Genomic DNA, 21330 nt, shown 5'->3' with positions numbered 1-21330 from the left:
CATGTGCGTACTAGTTTATTTGATGTGTACCACAGACATACTTTTATGAACGAAGGAAGTACCAAAGAGTCCCATATAGAATGTCAAAGTTTACAGATAATTTTACAGGAAAACTAGAAGTAACAGCGGAAAATTAGAGTATAATGGAGGATTGGGACATCGCCTTTTCATGCTTGAAAGAAGTCTCGTTCAAAAGGCCACAATTATGACCAGTCTAATGCCCATCCTGTGAATATATCACCTGATCCAAAAGAGCTTAGGTTTCACACCAATCTAATGGTTTGCTAAAAAGTTGAAAGATATATATGGAGGAAGTATGAAATATCATTTGATGTGAAAGTAACACTGCTAATATCATGGTTGAATGCATTATGCCAACACGTGAAAGTTGAATCCCAGAGGGGATAAATGATATTTATCATATGAAAACCAAAACTAAGCAGCGGAAATTCAATTTGGCTCCCAGGTGCATATGCTCCCTTTACCAAACGAACATATTTTGAACTGTCAAAAAAAATTAGTAAAAAATTCTACATATACGTACAACTCCATAATATATGTGTGTTTGGCATGTTTCGCGAAAAAATGATATTTTTGAACATTTTAAAATGTGTTTAAGATACATTTCAAAATAAAGGGAGCATATGCTCCATGAGCCAAAACATCACTCCACAGCAGAGCAGCAATTTCATTATCTTTGTATTCAGCAGCTCCATCGTACGCAAAATTTCATAGCTTTAATGAGAAATAAAGGAGGAGAGTATGAAAAATAAACCGTGTGTCGCAATGTGTATAAATAGAAGAATATGTGCACATAGCCAAAAAATTACCATCTGAACAAACATCTTGAATTTCCTATGTGACTCCGGTTACATGTTCGTCTTGTATGACAGCCTTTTAGAAGAAAAGGCAAAAATAATCCGTAGCTTGTGCACTGTAATCAGGGTGCTAATGTGACATGGCAGGCCAAACCACTTAGCGAAAGTAGACCTGTACGTAGTGCCAAATCTTCAGACTTGAAATACTAGATCAAGATGCTCATTGATGCAAGTCCAACGCGGCGGGCGGGCTCGATCAATAATCTTGCCTGAATCCCAATGGGAAAGTCTCAACCCTGTAACCCACGTGTCCGATGGAACGTCGAACGAACTAAGTATTACATGCCTTGAAGCAGACCTTTGTACCTCTCCACGTTGCCCTCGAACTGTCCTTGCTCCAATTTCCTGAACACCAGCAGCGCGCGCAGGCCGGCGGCAGCGGCCAGCCACGGGCTCGCCCGATGGCGATGGAGGCCAAGGTGGGCGGAGATGCGCTCTAACCCCACCGGCAACGCCGGGCAGTCGGCCGCCATCCTCGCGACATCGTAGACCTGCTCGCCGAGGAACTGACGCACAGCGCCGACGAACTTGTCCATGTCGGGCGGAAGCGGGTCACCGCCGGTGACGATCTTGAGCAGGTACGCGACGTGGTACGCGCCGGTGTATGTGATCCACGACAGGCCGCTCTCGGGGCCGATCAGGCCGGAGCTCACCAGTATGGCGCCGAGGCTTAGGGCGTCGACGCCGTGTTGTGCGAGCTTGTCGACGTCGAGGCCGCGGCCGGCGAGGTAGGCGATGGATTTCACGTCGTGCGGGTCGGCGAGGCGGCGGAATTCGCGGAGGTTGAACTCCCAGGCGCGGCTCATGCCGTGGCGGTCGCGGACAGCGATCCCTACCTGGAGCGGCTTAAGGGTGTCTACATTAGCCTTGAGGAGGGCGTAGCGCTGCTCCGCGGTGAGTGCGTTGTGGTCCTTGCCGGGGAGGTGGACGACGCCCGGGTACTGCACGTTGACAGCAACGAAGCGGGCGTCCGCGGCGAAGCTGCGGAGGATGGTGGACTGTTGGTCGAAGTTCCAAGCCCACACGGGTTGCACCGGGACGTCGGCGTGCGGCGGCGGCACTTGGACGGCCTGGGAAAAAGGCGCCGGCGGAAGCACACGACCATGGAAAGATGGCGCCGACGGATGCACACGTCCATGGAAAGATGGCGGCGGCGGTGGACATATCGGAAACATGACTAATCAACGTCGACTATAAGTTGCTGATTTTTTTTTTCTCTTTTGCGAGAAGATTGTTGTTATGGTGTCAAACCGTGCTAAACTATATACTCGTATATAGAACAGAACAACTGTAGAGGGAGTCGAACACAGCATCCGAATCGGCCGATAACTCCGTGAACAAATAGTAAATTGTGTTTGCTATTCACTACATCGTAGGTTTCGACCTAGCGCTCCAGGGCGACTAGGGTTTCTGTGACTACGTCGCCAACCCGGATCGGAGGAGGAGGAGTTCGGAGGTCTGCGAGGCTATCTCGTTCGTGGGATAAGGTGTTTCTGTCGTTTCCCGCGTGCCTCCATTGAGTTGCGGCTGGGGCTTCGTCTTCTCTGGTCGAGGCGATCACGATATTCTGGCCCAAGTCAACATGGTGAGTACTGCGAATTCAACCAATCTGGCGGGAGGATCGGGAAGCAAAAAGGATGCAGCAATTGGCGATCTGCTGCAGCGCCTAGGTCTGGACGAGGATGAACTCGATGACCTGGTTTTTGAAGAAGAGGAATCTGCCCCTAAACAAGGTATGAAGTGGATGGCTCTATTGAAAGTTCACTTGGCAAATCAGTTTAGTCCTATTACTTTTGAACAACACATGAGGAACGCACGGTCACCTGCGCAAAATTTGGAATTCCATCATCTAGAGGGAACTATGTTTACTGTTCAATGTTTCTGCCTTGGTGATTGGTTAAAAATTACTGAGGGTGGCCCTTGGTTATTTAGACAGAATGTGGTCTGTATTGAGGAGTATGATGGCCTAGTGTCCCCTGACACGATTGATCTGAATCACTTTGATACATGGATACAAATTCATAAGCTACCTGTGGAGTATAGGAAAGAAGCTTTAATAAAAAATCTTACTGAAAAGAAGGTGGGGAAAGTTAGTAAAGTGGAGACCGATGTGAATGGCATGGGCAATTTTGTCTGAGTCAGAGTGAAGTTGGATGTGAGAAAGATTTTGGCTCGTGTGGTTACTATATCTCGGGACAAGCAAAGAGAATTCTACCATATCATGTATGAAAAAATTCCTAAGTTTTGTGCTGCGTGTGGGTTTTTTCGTCACTCTCATCTGGAATGTGGATCAGGCGAGCATGAGGAAGACAAGCTGAAGTGGGGTGATTTTTTAAAAGCTGATTGGGATACATGGCGTGGCCGTGGTCTAGGTGTAGCTCGTGGAGGTGGGAGAGCTGGTGGCCGTGGTGGTCGTGTTTCTGATGGTTATGGAAGAGGTCACACGGATCCTTTTGTCCGCGATCGCTCTCTGGTTCCTTGGAGGCATAATGCGCAGAAACTGAATGATGCTAGCTCTGGTGATCCGAATATGATGGATACTGCAACTAGTCCAAGAAAGGGACATGAGATGGAGGTAGATAGACGTGATCTCACTAATCCAGCTGCCAAAAGAACATTACATATGAATGAGCAAGAGACATTGCAAGATGAGGGGAACTTGACCGATGGAAAATCTGATGGGGGTATGCCATTGATCACTGATGGAATGACCACTAATCCTAATGTGGAAGATGGGAAAGAGAATACTCGTTCTAAGAGAACAAAGAAGGATGGAGCTGACTCCCCTTCACTCAGATCGGCGGGGTCTTTTGAGGACCATGTCCGGTCGCAATGAAAATTTTAAGTCTGAACTGCCAGGGTTTAGGGAACGACCCGGCAGTTCGAGAGCTTTCGGATCTCCGAAGGCGTTATGATCCTGATATGTTGTTTTTTTCGGAGACACACTTGGATGATAATCCGGCTGATTGTTTGCGAAGGAGACTTCAAATGGATGTTAAGAGTGTAAATCCTAGCGATGGTAGAAGTGGAGGTGTCATACTTATGTGGAAAAAAGAGATCATAATCCAACAATTTTTTCAGCGCCTAAATATATAGATGTTCAGGTCACTTAAGGGCCTAATAAAATCTGGAGATTAACATGGCTGTATGGAGAGTCTCGTTGGGAGGATAAGTATAAAACTTGGGATAAAATTAGAGAACTAAAGAATAACTCTAACCTTCCCTGGGTTATTCTCGGTGATTTTAATGAGATCCTATTTTCTCATGAAAAAGAAGGGGGTAATCCTCGACCCCTGAGATACATGCAAGCGTTCGAAAATGCACTTACTGATTGCGAGCTTGAAGATATGGGCTTCTTGGGTGAGAAATTTACGTGGAAACGTGGAAGGATTCGTGAAAGGCTAGACCGTGTTGTGTCGGATGGAGCGTGGATGTTGATTCACCCTGGAGAAGCTATTCAACACTTGGGTTATATCCGATCTGATCACAGACCGATTCTTCTTGACACGGAATACCACGATTTTCAGTCTCGGCAACAACCAGGCCCACGAAGATTTGAGGACAAATGGCTACGTGAAAAAGGCTTCCGTGAGGTGGTATTGCATGCATGGGAGGCAGCTGCGTCTGCTCCTGGTGGTGTGCTCAGCAAGCTAGGGCATATGCATGCAGCTATTCATGAGTGGGATGCTACTGTTTTAAAAGAACCCAAGAAACATCTTAGGAAAGCTCAACGTGAGCTGCAAGGGGCGATGAATGGGGATATGTCTGACGAGAATGATGTGAAGGCAAAGGAGATGGCAAATTTAATTGAGCTCTTACTTGAACAGGAGGAGGTTTATTGGGCTCAACATTCTAGGGCGAATTGGTTACAAGAAGGGGATAGGAATACTTCCTTTTTCCATAATTTTGCGTCTGCTCGTCGAAAGATGAATCTTATTAAAAAAACTTAAGGATGACAATAATATCTGGGTGGAAGGTACAAATTCGCTCAAACCTCTTATTCTTCATTATTTTGCTAATCTCTTCACTTCGGAAGTCCAGGAAACAGACCCTGCGCTCTTGGAAAAAGTTATCCCACTTGTTGATCAAGCTATGAATGATATGTTGCTGGAACCATTTACTGTCGATGATGTGAAGAAAACAGTTTTCAGTATCGGAGATTTTAAGGCTCCAGGGCCGGACGGGCTGCATGTAGTGTTTTACAAGAAATTTTGGGATATCTGTGGTTGGGAGATTTCACAGGAAGTTCTTCAGGCTTTAAACACAGGTGTGATACCGGAATGTTGGAATGATACTACTGTGGTGCTTATCCCAAAAATTGATGATCGTGAGTTGGTAACTCAATTTAGGCCAATAAGTTTATGCAATGTGATATACAAAATAATCTCGAAGATGTTAGCTCTTCGGCTTAAAGGAATCTTTCCTTATGTTATTTCACCAATGCAAAGTGCGTTTGTCCCTGGACGCCTTATTACGGATAGTGTGCTGGTGACCTATGAGAGTATTCTTCACTCCATAAAAAACAAAAGAGCGGGAAGCAATGGTTCTTGCGCTGTCAAACTTGACATGCACAAAGCATATGATAGAGTTGAATGGGTTTTTCTTGAAAATATGATGCGGAAATTGGGGTTTGCTGAAAGGTGGATCTCTATTATAATGGCGTGTGTAAGGCCAGTGAGATATCAAGTTAGATTCAATTCTGAAGAAACTGACATGTTTATTCCTACTAGGGGTCTCCGTCAGGGTGATCCTCTCTCTCCCTATTTGTTTCTGTTATGTGCGGCGGGATTATCTAGCCTTCTGTTGCATGAAGAAGAAGTTGGTGGTATGATACGTCTCCGACGTATCGATAATTTCTTATGTTTCATGCCACATTATTGATGATATCTACATGTTTTATACATATTATATGTCATTATTATGCGTTTTCCGGAACTAACCTATTGACGAGATGCCGAAGGGCCAGTTCCTGTTTTCTGTTGTTTTTGGTTCCAGAAATCCTAGTAAGGAAATATTCTCGGAATCGGACGAAATCAATGCCCAGCATCCTATTTTTGGACGAAGCTTCCAGAACACCCGAGAGCCGCCAGAGGGAAGCCCTGGGGGCCCCACACAACACCCTGGCGCGGCCAGAGGGGGGCCGCGCCCCCCTAGTGTGTGGGCCCACCAGGCCCCCTCCGAGGCTGCCCTTCCGCCTACTTAAGGTCTCCGTCGCAAAAACCCTATCACGTTCGACGAAACCAGAGAAAACCATCCAGAGCCGCCGCCATCGCGAAGCCAAGATCCGGGGGACAGGAGTCTTTGTTCCCGGCACGCCGCCGGGACGGGGAAGTGCCCCCGAAGGCTCCTCCATCGACACCACCGCCATCTTCATCAACGCTGCTGTCTCCCATGAGGAGGGAGTAGTTCTCCATCGAGGCTCGGGGCTGTACCGGTAGCTATGTGGTTAATCTCTCTCCTATGTACTTCAATACAATAATCTCATGAGCTGCCTTATATGATTGAGATTCATATGATGATGCTTGTAATCTAGATGTCATTATGCTAGTCAAGTGGGTTTTACTTATGTGATCTCCGGGAGACTCCTTGTCCCACGTGTGTAAAGGTGACGAGTGTGCACCGTGTGGGTCTCTTAGGCTATATTTCACGGAATACTTATTCACTGTTATGAATGGCATGGTGAAGTGCTTATTTATATCTCTTTATGATTGCAATGTGTTTTGTATCACAATTTATCTGTGTGCTACTCTAGTGATGTTATTAAAGTAGTTTATTCCTCCTGCACGGTGTAATGGTGACAGTGTGTGCATCGTGTAGTACTTGGCGTAGGTGATGGCGTGTATTTCACACGTTCGTTGGGCAACCCCAAGAGGAAGGTATGATGCGCACAGCAGCAAGTTTTCCCTCAGAAAGAAACCTAGGTTTATCGAACCAGGAGGAGCCAAGAAGCACGTTGAAGGTTGATGGCGGCGGGATGTAGTGCGGCGCAACACCGGAGATTCGGCGCCAACGTGGAACCTGCACAACACAACCAAAGTACTTTGCCCCAACGAAACAGTGAGGTTGTCAATCTCACCGGCTTGCTGTAACAAAGGATTAACCGTATTGTGTGGAAGATGATTGTTTGCAGAGAAAACGATAGAAACTAGTATTGCGGCAGATTTGTATTTCAGTATTAAAAGAATGGACCGGGGTTCACGAGTTCACTAGAGGTGTCTCTCCCATAAGATAAAAGCATGTTGGGTGAACAAATTACAGTCGGGCAATTGACAAATAGAGAGGGCATAACAATGCACATACATGACATGATAATTATAGTGAGATTTAATTGGGCATTACGACAAAGTACATAGACCGCCATCCAACTGCATCTATGCCTAAAAAGTCCACTTTCAGGTTATCATCCGAACCCCCTCCAGTATTAAGTTGCAAAGCAACAGACAATTGCATTAAGTATGATGCGTAATGTAATCAACAACTACATCCTCGGACATAGCGCCAATGTTTTATCCCTAGTGGCAACAGCACAACACAACCTTAGGGGTTTCGTCACTCCCCAGGTGTCAATGCGGGCATGAACCCACTATCGAGCATAAGTACTCCCTCTTGGAGTTAAAAGTAAAAACTTGGCCGAGCCTCTACTAGAAACGGAGAGCATGCAAGATCATAAACAACACATGTATAATAACTTGATAATTAACATGACATGGTATTCTCTATCCATCGGATCCCGACAAACACAACATATAGAATTACGGATAGATGATCTTGATCATGTTAGGCAGCTCACAAGATCCAACAATGAAGCACAATGAGGAGAAGACAACCATCTAGCTACTGCTATGGACCCATAGTCCAGGGGTGAACTACTCACTCATCACTCCGGAGGCGACCATGGCGGTGTAGAGTCCTCCGGGAGATGAATCCCCTCTCCGGCAGGGTGCCGGAGGAGATCTCCAGAATCCCCCGAGATGGGATCTCCAGGTTTTCCGTATCGTGGTTTTTCGCATCAGGGGTTTCGCGACGGAGGCTTTAAGTAGGCGGAAGGGCAGAGTCGGGGGGCTAACGAGGGGCCCACACTATAGGTCGGCGCGGCCAGGGCTTGGGCCGCGCCGCCCTATAGCTTGGCCACCTCGTGGCCCCACTTCGTGTGTTCTTCGGTCTTCCGGAAGCTCCGTGGAAAAATAGGACCCCGGGTCTTCGTTTCGTCCAATTCCGAGAATATTTCGTTACTAGGATTTCGAAACCAAAAACAGCGAGAAAACGAGAACCGGCACTTCGGCATCTTGTTAATAGGTTAGTTCCGAGAAAATGCACGAATATGACATAAAGTGTGCATAAAACATGTAGGTATCATCAATAATATGGCATAGAACATAAGAAATTATCGATACGTCGGAGACGTATCAAGCATCCCCAAGCTTAGTTCCGCTCGTCCCGAGCGAGTAAAACGATAACAAAGATAATTTCTGAAGTGATATGCCATCATAACCTTGATCATACTATTTGTAAACATATGTAGTGGATGCAGCGATCAAAACAATGGTGATGACATGAGAAAACAAGTGAATCATATAGCAAAGACTTTTCATGAATAGTACTTCAAGACAAGTATTAATAAGTCTTGCATAAGAGTTAACTCATAAAGTAATAAATCAAAGTAAAGGTATTGAAGCAACACAAAGGAAGATTAAGTTTCAGCGGTTGCTTTCAACTTGTAACATGTATATCTCATGGATAATTGTCAACATAGAGTAATATAACAAGTACAATATGCAAGTATGTAGGAATCAATGCACGGTTCACACAAGTGTTTGCTTCTTGAGGTGGAGAGAAATAGGTGAACTGACTCAACATAAAAGTAAAGAGAATGGTCCTTCAAAGAGGAAAGCATCGATTGCTATATTTGTGCTAGAGCTTTTATTTTGAAAACATGAAACAATTTTGTCAACGGTAGTAATAAAGCATATGAGTTATGAAAGTTATATCTTACAAGTTGCAAGTCTCATGCATAGTATACTAATAGTGCCCGCACCTTGTCCTAATTAACTTGGACTACCGAGATCTTTGCAATGCACATGTTTTGACCAAGTGTCACAATGGGGTACCTCCATGTCGCCTGTACGAAGGTCTAAGGAGAAAGCTCGCATTTTGGATTTCTCGCTTTTGATTATTCTCAACTTAGACATCCATACCGGGACAACATGGACAACAGATAATGGACTCCTCTTTAATGCATAAGCATGTGGCAACAATTATTATTCTCATATGAGATTGAGGATATATGTCCAAACTGAAACTTCCACCATGAATCATGGCTTTAGTTAGCGGCCCAAAGTTCTTCTCTAACAATATGCATGCTCCAACCATGAAGGTGGTAGATCTCTCTTGCTTCGGACAAGACGGACATGCATAGCAACTCACATGATATCCAACAAAGAATAGTTGATGGCGTCCCCGAAACATGGTTATCGCTCAACAAGCAACTTAATAAGAGATAAAGTGCATAAGTACATATTCAATACTACAATAGTTTTTAAGCTATTTGTCCCATGAGCTATATATTGCAAAGGTGAATGATGGAATTTTAAAGGTAGCACTCAGGCAATTTACTTTGGAATGGCGGATAAATACCATGTAGTAGGTAGGTATGGTGGACACAAATGGCATAGTGGTTGGCTAAGTATTTTGGATGCATGAGAAGTATTCCCTCTCGATACAAGGTTTAGGCTAGCAAGGTTATTTGAAACAAACACAAGGATGAACGGTACAGCAAAACTCACATAAAAGACATATGGTAAACATTATAAGACTCCATACCGTCGTCCTTGTTGTTCAAAACTCAATACTAGATGTTATCTAGACTCTAGAGAAACCAAATATGCAAACCAAATTAACAAGCTCTAAGTATTTCTTCATTAATGGGTGCAAAGTATATGATGCAAGAGCTTAAACATGAGCACAACAATTGCCAAGTATCAAATTATCCAAGACATTTTAGAGTTACTACATGTATCATTTTCCAATTCCAACCATATAACAATTTAACGAAGATGAAACTTCGCCATGAATACTATGAGTAGAGCCTAAGGACATATTTGTCCATATGCAACAGTGGAGCGTGTCTCTCTCCCATAAAGTGAATGCTAGGATCCATTTTATTCAATAAAAACAAAAAACAAAAACAAACCGACGCTCCAAGCAAAGTACATAAGATGTGGCCGAATAAAAATATAGTTTCAGGGGAGGAACCTGATAATGTTGTCGATGAAGAAGGGGATGCCTTGGGCATCCCCAAGCTTAGACGCTTGAGTCTTCTTAATATATGCAGGGGTGAACCACCGGGGCATCCCCAAGCTTAGAGCTTTCACTCTCCTTGATCATATTGCATCATACTCCTCTCTTGATCCTTGAAAACTTCCTCCACACCAAACTCGAAACAACTCATTAGAGGGTTAGTGCATAATAAAAATTCACATGTTCAGAGGTGACACAATCATTCTTAACACTTCTGGACATTGCATAAAGCTACTGGACATTAGTGGATCAAATAAATTCATCCAACATAGCAAAAGAGGCAATGCGAAATAAAAGACAGAATCTGTCAAAACAGAACAGATCCGTAAAGATGGATTTTATTAGGCCACCAGACTTGCTCAAACGAAAATGCTCAAATTGAATGAAAGTTGCGTACATATCTGAGGATCATGCTCGTAAATTGGTGTAATTTTCTGAGCTACCTACAGGGAGATAGACCCAGATTCGTGACGAGCAAAGAAATCTGGAACTGCGCAGTAATCCAAATCTAGTACTTACTTTTCTATCAAAGACTTTACTTGGCACAACAAAACATAAAACTAAGATAAGGAGAGGTTGCTACAGTAGTAAACAACTTCCAAGACACAAATATAAAATAAAGTACTGGAGTAAAAACATGGGTTGTCTCCCATAAGCGCTTTTCTTTAACGCCTTTCAGCTAGGCGCAGAAAGTGTGTATCAAGTAACATCAAGAGACGAAGCATCAACATCATAATTTGTTCTAATGATAGAATCATAAGGTACCTTCATTCTCTTTCTAGGGAAGTGTTCCATACCTTTCTTGAGAGAAAATTGATATTTAATATTACCTTCCTTCATATCAATAGTAGCACCAACAGTTCGAAGAAAAGGTCTTCCCAATATAATGGGGCAAGATGCATTGCATTCAATATCCAAGACAACAAAATCAACAGGGACAAGGTTATTGTTAACCCATAATATGAACATTATCAACTTTCCCCAAAGGTTTCTTTTTAGCATTATCAGCGAGATTAACATCCAAATAACAATTCTTCAATGGTGGCAAGTCAAGCATATCATAGACTTTTTTAGGCATAACAGAAATACTTGCACCAAGATCACATAAGGCATTACAATCAAAATCTTTGACTCTCATTTTAATGATGGGCTCCCAACCATCCTCTAGCTTTCTAGGAATAGAAGTTTCAAGTTTTAGTTTCTCTTCTCTAGCTTTTATGAGAGCATTTGTAATATGTTTTGTGAAAGCCAAATTTATAGCGCTAGCATTGGGACTTTTAGCAAGTTTTTGCAAGAACTTTATAACTTCAGAGATGTGGCAATCATCAAAATCTAAATCATTACAATCTAAAGCAATGGGATTATCATCCCCAAGGTTGGAAAAAATTTCAGCAGTTTTATCACAAGTAGTTTCAGCAGTTTCAGGTAATTTTGCGCGCCTTGCACTAGGAGTAGAAGCATTGCCAACACCAATTATTTTATCATGGATAGTAGGAGGTGCAGCAACATATGAATCATTAGCATTGCTAGTGGTGGTAATAGTCCAAACTTTAGCTACATTTTCTTTTTTAGCTAGTTTTTCATTTTCTTCTCTATCCCACCTAGCTCGCAGTTCAGCCATTAATCTTATATTCTCATTAATTCTAACTTGGATGGCATTTGCTGTAGTAACAATTTTATTTTCAATATCCCTATTAGGCATAACTTTCGATTTCAAAAGATCAACATCGAGAGGCAAGACTATCAACTCTAGAAACAAGAATATCAATTTTATTGAGCTTTTCCTCAACAGATTTGTTAAAGGCAGCTTTGTGTACTAATAAATTCTTTAAGCATGGCTTCAAGTCCAGGGGGTGTATTCCTATTATTGTTGTAAGAATTCCCATAAGAATTAGCATAACCGTTACCATTATTATAAGGATATGGCCTATAGTTATTACTAGAATTGTTCCGATAAGCATTGTTGTTGAAATTATTATTTTTAATGAAGTTTACATCAACATGTTCTTCTTGGGCAACCAATGAAGCTAATGGAACATTATTAGGATCAACATTAGTCCTATCATTCTCAAGCATAGACATAATAGCATCAACTTTATCATTCAAGGAAGAGGATTCTTCGACGAGAATTTACCTTCTTACCTTGTGGAGCTCTTTCCGTGTGCCATTCAGAGTAATTAACCATCATATTATCAAGGAGCTTTGTTGCTTCACCAAGAGTGATGGACATAAAGGTACCTCCAGCAGCTGAATCCAATAAATTCCGCGAAGAAAAATTTAGTCCTGCATAGAAGGTTTGGATGATCATCCAAGTAGTCGGTCCATGGGTTGGGCAATTTTTAATCGAGAGATTTCATTCTTTCCCAAGCTTGAGAAACATGTTCATTATCCAATTGTTTAAAATTCATTATGCTACTCCTCAAAGATATAATTTTAGCAGGGGGATAATATCTACCAATAAAAGCATCCTTGCATTTAGTCCATGAATCAATACTATTCTTAGGCAGAGATAGCAACCAATCTTTAGCTCTTCCTCTTAATGAGAAAGGAAACAATTTTAATTTTATAGTGTCACCATCTACATCTTTATATTTTTGCATTTCACACAATTCAACAAAATTATTGAGATGGGCAGCAGCATCATCAGAACTAACACCAGAAAATTGCTCTCTCATGACAAGATTAAGTAAAGCAGGTTTAATTTCAAAGAATTCTGCCGTAGTAGCAGGTGGAGCAATAGGTGTGCATAAGAAATCATTATTATTTGTGCTAGTGAAGTCGCACAACTTAGTATTTTCAGGGTTGGCCATTTTAGCAATAGTAAATAAAGCAAACTAGATAAAGTAAATGCAAGTAAACTAATTTTTTTGTGTTTTCGATATAGCAAACAAGACAGTAAATAAAGTAAAACTAGCAACTAATTTTTTGTGTTTTGATATAAGTGCAGCAAACAAAGTAGTAAATAAAATTAAGCAAGACAAAAACAAAGTAAAGAGATTGAGAAGTGGAGACTCCCCTTGCAGCGTGTCTTGATCTCCCCGGCAACGGCGCCAGAAAATATGCTTGATGGCGTGTATTTCACACGTTCGTTGGGAGACCCCAAGAGGAAGGTATGATGCGCACAGCAACAAGTTTTCCCTCAGAAAGAAACCAAGGTTTATCGAACCAGGAGGAGCCAAGAAGCACGTTGAAGGTTGATGGCGGCGGGATGTAGTGCGGCGCAACACCGGAGATTTCGGCGCCAACGTGGAACCTGCACAACACAACCAAAGTACTTTGCCCCAACGAAACGAGTGAGGTTGTCAATCTCACCGGCTTGCTGTAACAAAGGATTAACCGTATTGTGTGGAAGATGATTGTTTGCGAGAGAAAACGAGTAAAACAAGTATTGCGGCAGATTTGTATTTCAAGTATTAAGAGAATGGACCGGGGTCCACAGTTCACTAGAGGTGTCTCTCCCATAAGATAAAAGCATGTTGGGTGAACAAATTACAGTCGGGCAATTGACAAATAGAGAGGGCATAACAATGCACATACATGACATGATAAGTATAGTGAGATTTAATTGGGCATTACGACAAAGTACATAGACCGCCATCCAACTGCATCTATGCCTAAAAAGTCCACTTTCAGGTTATCATCCGAACCCCTCCAGTATTAAGTTGCAAAGCAACAGACAATTGCATTAAGTATGGTGCGTAATGTAATCAACAACTACATCCTCGGACATAGCGCCAATGTTTATCCCTAGTGGCAACAAGACAACACAACCTTAGGGGTTTCGTCACTCCCCAGGTGTCAATGCGGGCATGAACCCACTATCGAGCATAAGTACTCCCTCTTGGAGTTAAAAGTAAAAACTTGGCCAGAGCCTCTACTAGAAACGGAGAGCATGCAAGATCATAAACAACACATGTATAATAACATGATAATTAACATGACATGGTATTCTCTATCCATCGGATCCCGACAAACACAACATATAGAATTACAGATAGATGATCTTGATCATGTTAGGCAGCTCACAAGATCCAACAATGAAGCACAATGAGGAGAAGACAACCATCTAGCTACCGCTATGGACCCATAGTCCAGGGGTGAACTACTCACTCATCACTCCGGAGGCGACCATGGCGGTGTAGAGTCCTCCGGGAGATGAATCCCCTCTCCGGCAGGGTGCCGGAGGAGATCTCCGAATCCCCGAGATGGGATCGGCGGCGGCGGCGTCTCGGTAAGGTTTTCCGTATCGTGGTTTTTCGCATCGGGGGTTTCGCGACGGAGGCTTTAAGTAGGCGGAAGGGCAGAGTCGGGGGCTAACGAGGGGCCCACACTATAGGTCGGCGCGGCCGGGGCTTGGGCCGCGCCGCCCTATAGCTTGGCCACCTCGTGGCCCCACTTCGTGTGTTCTTCGGTCTTCCGGAAGCTCCGTGGAAAAATAGGACCCCGGGTCTTCGTTTCGTCCAATTCCGAGAATATTTCGTTACTAGGATTTCTGAAACCAAAAACAGCAGAAAACGAGAACTGGCACTTCGGCATCTTGTTAATAGGTTAGTTCCAGAAAATGCACGAATATGACATAAAGTGTGCATAAAACATGTAGGTATCATCAATAATATGGCATAGAACATAAGAAATTATCGATACGTCGGAGACGTATCAGTAGGCTATGATTGTGATCTCTTGTAGATTATGAAGTTAACTATTGCTATGATGGTATTGATGTGATCTATGCCTCCTTTCGTAGTGTGAAGGTGACAGTGTGCATGCTATGTTAGTACTTGGTTTGGTTATGTTGATCTGTCATGCACTCTAAGGTTATTTAAACATGAATATCGAATATTGTGGAGCTTGTTAACTCCGGCATTGAGGGTTCGTGTAATCCTACACGGTTAGTGGTGTTCATCATCCAACAAGAGAGTGTAGAGTCTAGCATCTATTTATTTATTCTGTTATGTGATCAATATTGAGAGTGTCCACTAGTGAAAGTATGATCCCTAGGCCTTGTTCCTAAATATCGCTATCGCTCCTTGTTCTATCGTTCTATCGCATCTGTACTTCCTGCAATATTACCACCATTAACCACACGCCAGCAAGCACTTTTCTGGCGCCGTTGCTACTGCTTATATTTATTCATACCACATGTATTTCACTATCTCTTCGCCGAACTAGTGCACCAATTAGGTGTGTTGGGGACACAAGAGACTTCTTGCTTTGTGGTTGCAGGGTTGCATGAGAGGGATATCTTTGACCTCTTCCTCCCCGAGTTCGATAAACCTTGGGTGATCCACTTAAGGGAAACTTGCTGCTGTTCTACAAACCTCTGCTCTTGGAGGCCCAACACTGTCTACAAGAATAGAAGCACCCGTAGACATCAAGCACTTTTCCGGCGCCGTTGTCGGGGAGGAAAGGTAAAAGGCACTTATACTCGGGTCCCGGGTAAAGTACTTTTCACGGCGCCATTGTGTGTGTGCTCGAAGCTATTTCCTTTAGATCCTGCAATTGCATCTTTTTGTTTCTTGTTTACACTAGTTTGGCATAATGGACAACAATGAGCTTCTTATTCTATTTCCTGATTTAAGACATGGATGGTTTGATGCGAAAATTAAAAAACCCATGGAACATATTAGTATGAACACTTTGAATACCATTGTTGCTAATGATATAGAAAGTTCTAAGCTTGGGGAAGCTGGTTCTGATGAGCATGATCTTTTTAGTCCCCCAAGCATTGAGGAGAAAATTTACTTTGATGATACTATGCCTCCTATATTTGATGATGAAAATAATAATGATAGCTACTTTGTTGAATTTGCTCCCACTATTACTAATAAAATTGATTATGCTTGTGTTGGGAGTAGTAATAATTTTATGCATGAGACTCATGATAAGAATGCTCTATGTGATAGTTATATTGTTGAGTTTGATCATGATGCTACTGAAAGTTATTATGAGAGAGGAAAATATGGTTGTAGAAATTTTCATGTTACTAAAATGCCTCTCTATGTGCTGAAATTTTTGAAGCTAAACTTGTTCTATCTTTCTATGCTTGTTACTTTGCTCTTCATGAACTTGTTTATTTACAAGACTCCTATGCATAGGAAGCATGTTAGACTTAAATTTGTTTTGAATTTGCTTTTTGATGCTCTCTTTTGCTTCAACTACTATTTCTTGCGAGTGCATCATTAAAACTGCTGAGCCCATCTTAATGGCTATAAAGAAAGAACTTATTGGGAGATAACCCATGTGTTTATTTTGTTACAGTACTTTTATTTTGTATTTGAGTCTTGGAAGTTGTTACTACTGTAGCAACCTCTCCTTATCTTAGTTTTGTTGCATTGTTGTGCCAAGTAAGTCTTTGATAGTAAGGTTCATACTAGATTTGGATTACTGCGCAGAAACAGATTTCTTGTTGTCACGAATCTGGGCCTAATTCTCTGTAGGTAACTCAGAAAATTATGCCAATTTACGTGAGTGATCCTCAGATATGTACGCAACTTTCATTCAGTTTGAGCATTTTCATTTGAGCAAGTCTGGTGCCTCAATAAAATTCGTCTTTACGGACTGTTCTGTTTTGACAGATTCTGCCTTTTATTTCGCATTGCCTCTTTCGCTGTGTTGGATGGATTTCTTTGTTCCATTACCTTCCAGTAGCTTTGAGAAATGTCCAGAAGTGTTAAGAATGATTGTATCACCTCTGAATATGTGAATTTTTTATTATGCACTAACCCTCTAAAGAGTTTGTTTCGAGTTTGGTGTGGAGGAAGTTTTCAAGGGTCAAGAGAGGAGGATGATATAGTATGATCAAGAAGAGTGAAGAGTCTAAGCTTGGGGATGCCCCCATGGTTCATCCCTGCATATTTCAAGAAGACTCAAGCATCTAAGCTTGGGGATGCCCAAGGCATCCCCTTCTTCATCGACAACTTATCAGGTTTCGTCTCTTGAAACTATATTTTTATTCAGTCACAACTTATGTACTTTGCTTGGAGCGTCTGTTTGTTTTTGTTTTTGTTTTTGTTTGAATAAATGCTTGTGTGGGAGAGAGACACGCTTCGCTGGTTCGTATGAACACTCGTGTTCTTATCTTTTAATGTTCATGGCGAAGGTTGAAACTGCTTCGTTAATTGTTATATGGTTGGAAACGGAAAATGCTACATGTAGTAATTGGTAGAATGTCTTGAATAATTTGATACTTGGCAATTGTTGTGCTCATGTTTAAGCTCTTGCATCATATACTTTGCACCTATTAATGAAGAAATACATAGAGCTTGCTAAAATTTGGTTTGCATAATTGGTCTCCCTAAGGTCTAGATAATTTCTAGTAAAGAGTTTGAACAACAAGGAAGACGGTGTAGAGTCTTATAATGTTTACAATATGTCTTTTATGTGAGTTTTGCTGCACCGGTTCATCCTTGTGTTTGTTTCAAATAACCTTGCTAGCCTAAGCCTTGTATCGAGAGGGAATACTTATCATGCATCCAAAATCCTTGAGCCAACCACTATGCCATTTGTGTCCACCATACCTACCTACTACATGGTATTTCTCCGCCATTCCAAAGTAAATTGCTTGAGTGCTACCTTTAAATAATTCAAAATTTATCACCTCTGATTTGTGTCAATGTTTTATAGCTCATGAGGAAGTATGTGGTGTTTATCTTTCATTCTTGTTGGGCAACTTTCACCAATGGACTAGTGGCTTCATCCGCTTATCCAATAATTTTGCAAAAAGAGCTGGCAATGGGGTTCCCAGTCCCAAATTAATTAACCTAAATAGACACTCCTCCATGGTATGTGATTGTTGGACGGCACCCGAAGGATTCGGTTAGCCATGGCTTGAGAAAGCAAAGGTGGGGAGGAGTGTCATCATAATAAAACTAAAATAAAAAGGCACTCCTTCATGGTATGAGATTGTTGGCGAGTGCACCCGAGGATTCGGTTAGCCATGGTTTGTGAAAGAAAGGTTGGAAGGAGTGCCACCCAAAAATAAAAATAATTCATGGGAGCCGCTCTTTGAAGGTTTGTCTGGCAAGGGGGTTAGAGTGCCCACTACCATTCGTTGACAACAACAAACACCTCTCAAAATTTTACTTTTATGCTCTCTTTATGTTTTCAAAACCAAAGCTCTAGCACAAATATAGCAATCAATGCTTTCCTCTGCGAAGGACCTTTCTTTTACTTTTATGTTGAGTCAGTTCACCTATTTCTCTCCACCTCAAGAAGCAAACACTTGTGTGAACTGTGCATTGATTCCTACATACTTACATATTGCACTTGTTATATTACTCTATGTTGACAATATCCATGAGATATACATGTTATAAGTTGAAAGCAACCGCTGAAACTTAATCTTCCTTTGTGTTGCTTCAATACCTTTACTTTGATTTATTGCTTTATGAGTTAACTCTTATGCAAGACTTATTGATGCTTGTCTTTAAGTACTATTCATGAAAAGTCTTTGCTTTATGATTTAATTGTTTACTCATGTCATTACCATTGTTTTGATCGCTGCATTCATTACATATGCTTACAATAGTATGATCAAGGTTATGATGGCATGTCACTCCAGAAATTATCTTTGTTATCGTTTACCTCGCTCGGGACGAGCGAGAACTAAGCTTGGGGATGCCGATACGTCTCCGACGTATCGATAATTTCTTATGTTCCATGCCACATTATTGATGATATCTACATGTTTTATACACATTATATGTCATTATTATGCGTTTTCCGGAACTAACCTATTGACGAGATGCCGAAGGGCCAGTTCCTGTTTTCTGCTGTTTTTGGTTTCAGAAATCCTAGTAAGGAAATATTCTCGGAATCGGACGAAATCAATGCCGAGCATCCTATTTTTGGACGAAGCTTCCAGAACACCCGAGAGCCGCCAGAGGGAAGCCCTGGGGGCCCCACACAACACCCTGGCGCGGCCGGAGAGGGGCCGCGCCCCTAGTGTGTGGGCCCACCAGGCCCCTCCGAGGCTGCCCTTCCGCCTACTTAAGGTCTCCGTCGCAAAACCCTATTACGTTCGACGAAACCGGAGAAAATCTTCCGGAGCCGCCGCCATCGCGAAGCCAAGATCCGGGGGACAGGAGTCTCGTTCCGGCACGCCGCCGGGACGGGGAAGTGCCCCCGGAAGGCTCCTCCATCGACACCACCGCCATCTTCATCAACACTGATGTCTCCCATGAGGAGGGAGTAGTTCTCCATCGAGGCTCGGGGTTGTACCGGTAGCTATGTGGTTAATCTCTCTCCTATGTACTTCAATACAATAATCTCATGAGTTGCCTTACATGATTGAGATTCATATGATGATGCTTGTAATCTAGATGTCATTATGCTAGTCAAGTGGGTTTTACTTATGTGATCTTCGGAGACTCCTTGTCCCACGTGTGTAAAGGTGACAGTGTGTGCACCGTGTTGGTCTCTTAGGCTATATTTCACAGAATACTTATTCACTCGTTATGAATGGCATAGTGAAGTGCTTATTTATATCTCTTTATGATTGCAATGTATTTTGTATCACAATTTATCCGTGTGCTACTCTAGTGATGTTATTAAAGTAGTTTATTCCTCCCGCACGGTGTAATGGTGACGAGTGTGTGCATCGTGTAGTACTTGGCGTAGGCTATGATTGTGATCTCTTGTAGATTATGAAGTTAACTATTGCTATGATGGTATTGATGTGATCTATGCCTCCTTTCGTAGTGTGAAGGTGACAGGTGTGCATGCTATGTTAGTACTTGGTTTGGTTATGTTGATCCGTCATGCACTGCGAGGTTATTTAAACATGAATATCGAATATTGTGGAGCTTGTTAACTCCGGCATTGAGGGTTCGTGTAATCCTACACGGTTAGTGGTGTTCATCATCCAACAAGAGAGTGTAGAGTCTAGCATCTATTTATTTATTCTGTTATGTGATCAATGTTGAGAGTGTCCACTAGTGAAAGTATGATCCCTAGGCCTTGTTCCTAAATACTGCTATCGCTGCTTGTTTACTGTTCTACTGCATCTGTACTTCCTCCAATATTACCACCATCAACCACACGCCAGCAAGCACTTTTCTGGCGCCGTTGCTACTGCTTATATTTATTCATACCACCTGTATTTCACTATCTCTTCGCCGAACTAGTGCACCTATTAGGTGTGTTGGGGACACAAGAGACTTCTTGCTTTGTGGTTGCAGGGTTGCATGAGAGGGATATCTTTGACCTCTTCCTCCCTGAGTTCGATAAACCTTGGGTGATCCACTTAAGGGAAACTTGCTGCTGTTCTACAAACCTCTGCTCTTGGAGGCCCAACACTGTCTACAAGAATAGAAGCACCCGTAGACATCATGGTATCGATGGGGTAAGGTTGTGCAGAAATGCACCATCAGTCTCACATCTCCTTTTTGCTGACGATTCCCTAATCCTCATGAAAGCTGATATGAATAATGCAACTTCCTTGCAACGGGTGTTGGATGATTACTGTGCCAATTCAGGACAGTTAGTGAGTTTACCCAAGTCAAGTATCTTTTTCTCTCCAAATACCAATGTCCTTGTGAGAGCTGAAATTTGTGAGACTTTGCATATTGATACAGAAGCACTATCAGATAAATATTTGGGTCTCCCAGCCATTGTGGGAGCTAATCGAAGTGATAACTTTATGCATTTTGTTGAAAGAATTATCCAGAGAATTAATGGGTGGAAGGAGAAGCTCTTGTCTATTGGGGAAAAGAAATTCTGTTAAAATCAGTGGCCCAAGCTATTTCGGTGTATGCCATGTCAGTGTTCTTGATACCAAAAATGTGTGCAAAAGTATGATGGATGCGATCTCCAAGTTCTGGTGGGAGACGATGAAAATAGTAACAAGATGCACCGGTATGCGTGGTGGAAATTATGCTATCCTAAAAAAGAAGGCGGCATGGGGTTTCGTGATTTTCACTCTTTCAACCTTGCTATGCTTGGTAAACAAGTGTGGAGATTGATAAAGGATCATGAATCTCTATGTGCGCGTGTATTACGAGTTAAATACTATCCTAAGGGTGATATTCTTAAAGCTGGCCCTAAAGCTGGCTCCTCTTTTACGTGGCAAAGTATTGTAGCGGGAGTAACTACTTTTAAGCGAGGATATATATGGTGTGTAGGCAATGGGGAGCACATAAATATATGGAATGACCCC

General features: G+C 42.4%; 1 protein-coding gene across 1 annotated transcript; it reads right to left on the bottom strand.

The window, feature by feature from the left end:
* Window positions 1-1156: 1156 nt before the first annotated feature.
* Window positions 1157-2053, bottom strand: LOC124648807 (probable CCR4-associated factor 1 homolog 11). Its single transcript, XM_047188511.1, has one exon. The coding sequence runs from the start codon at window positions 2051-2053 to the stop codon at window positions 1157-1159; it is 897 nt and encodes a 298-aa protein (XP_047044467.1).
* Window positions 2054-21330: the final 19277 nt, after the last annotated feature.

This window comes from Lolium rigidum, chromosome 1, assembly GCF_022539505.1.
Source record: "Lolium rigidum isolate FL_2022 chromosome 1, APGP_CSIRO_Lrig_0.1, whole genome shotgun sequence".
In the NCBI taxonomy this organism is placed as follows: domain Eukaryota; kingdom Viridiplantae; phylum Streptophyta; class Magnoliopsida; order Poales; family Poaceae; genus Lolium; species Lolium rigidum.
This window is presented reverse-complemented; position numbering and strand designations above follow the sequence as displayed.

Coding starts and splice junctions, on each gene's coding strand:
- LOC124648807 (XM_047188511.1), bottom strand. CDS start 2,053: ATGTTTCCGATATGTCCACCGCCGCCGCCATCTTTCCATGGACGTGTG.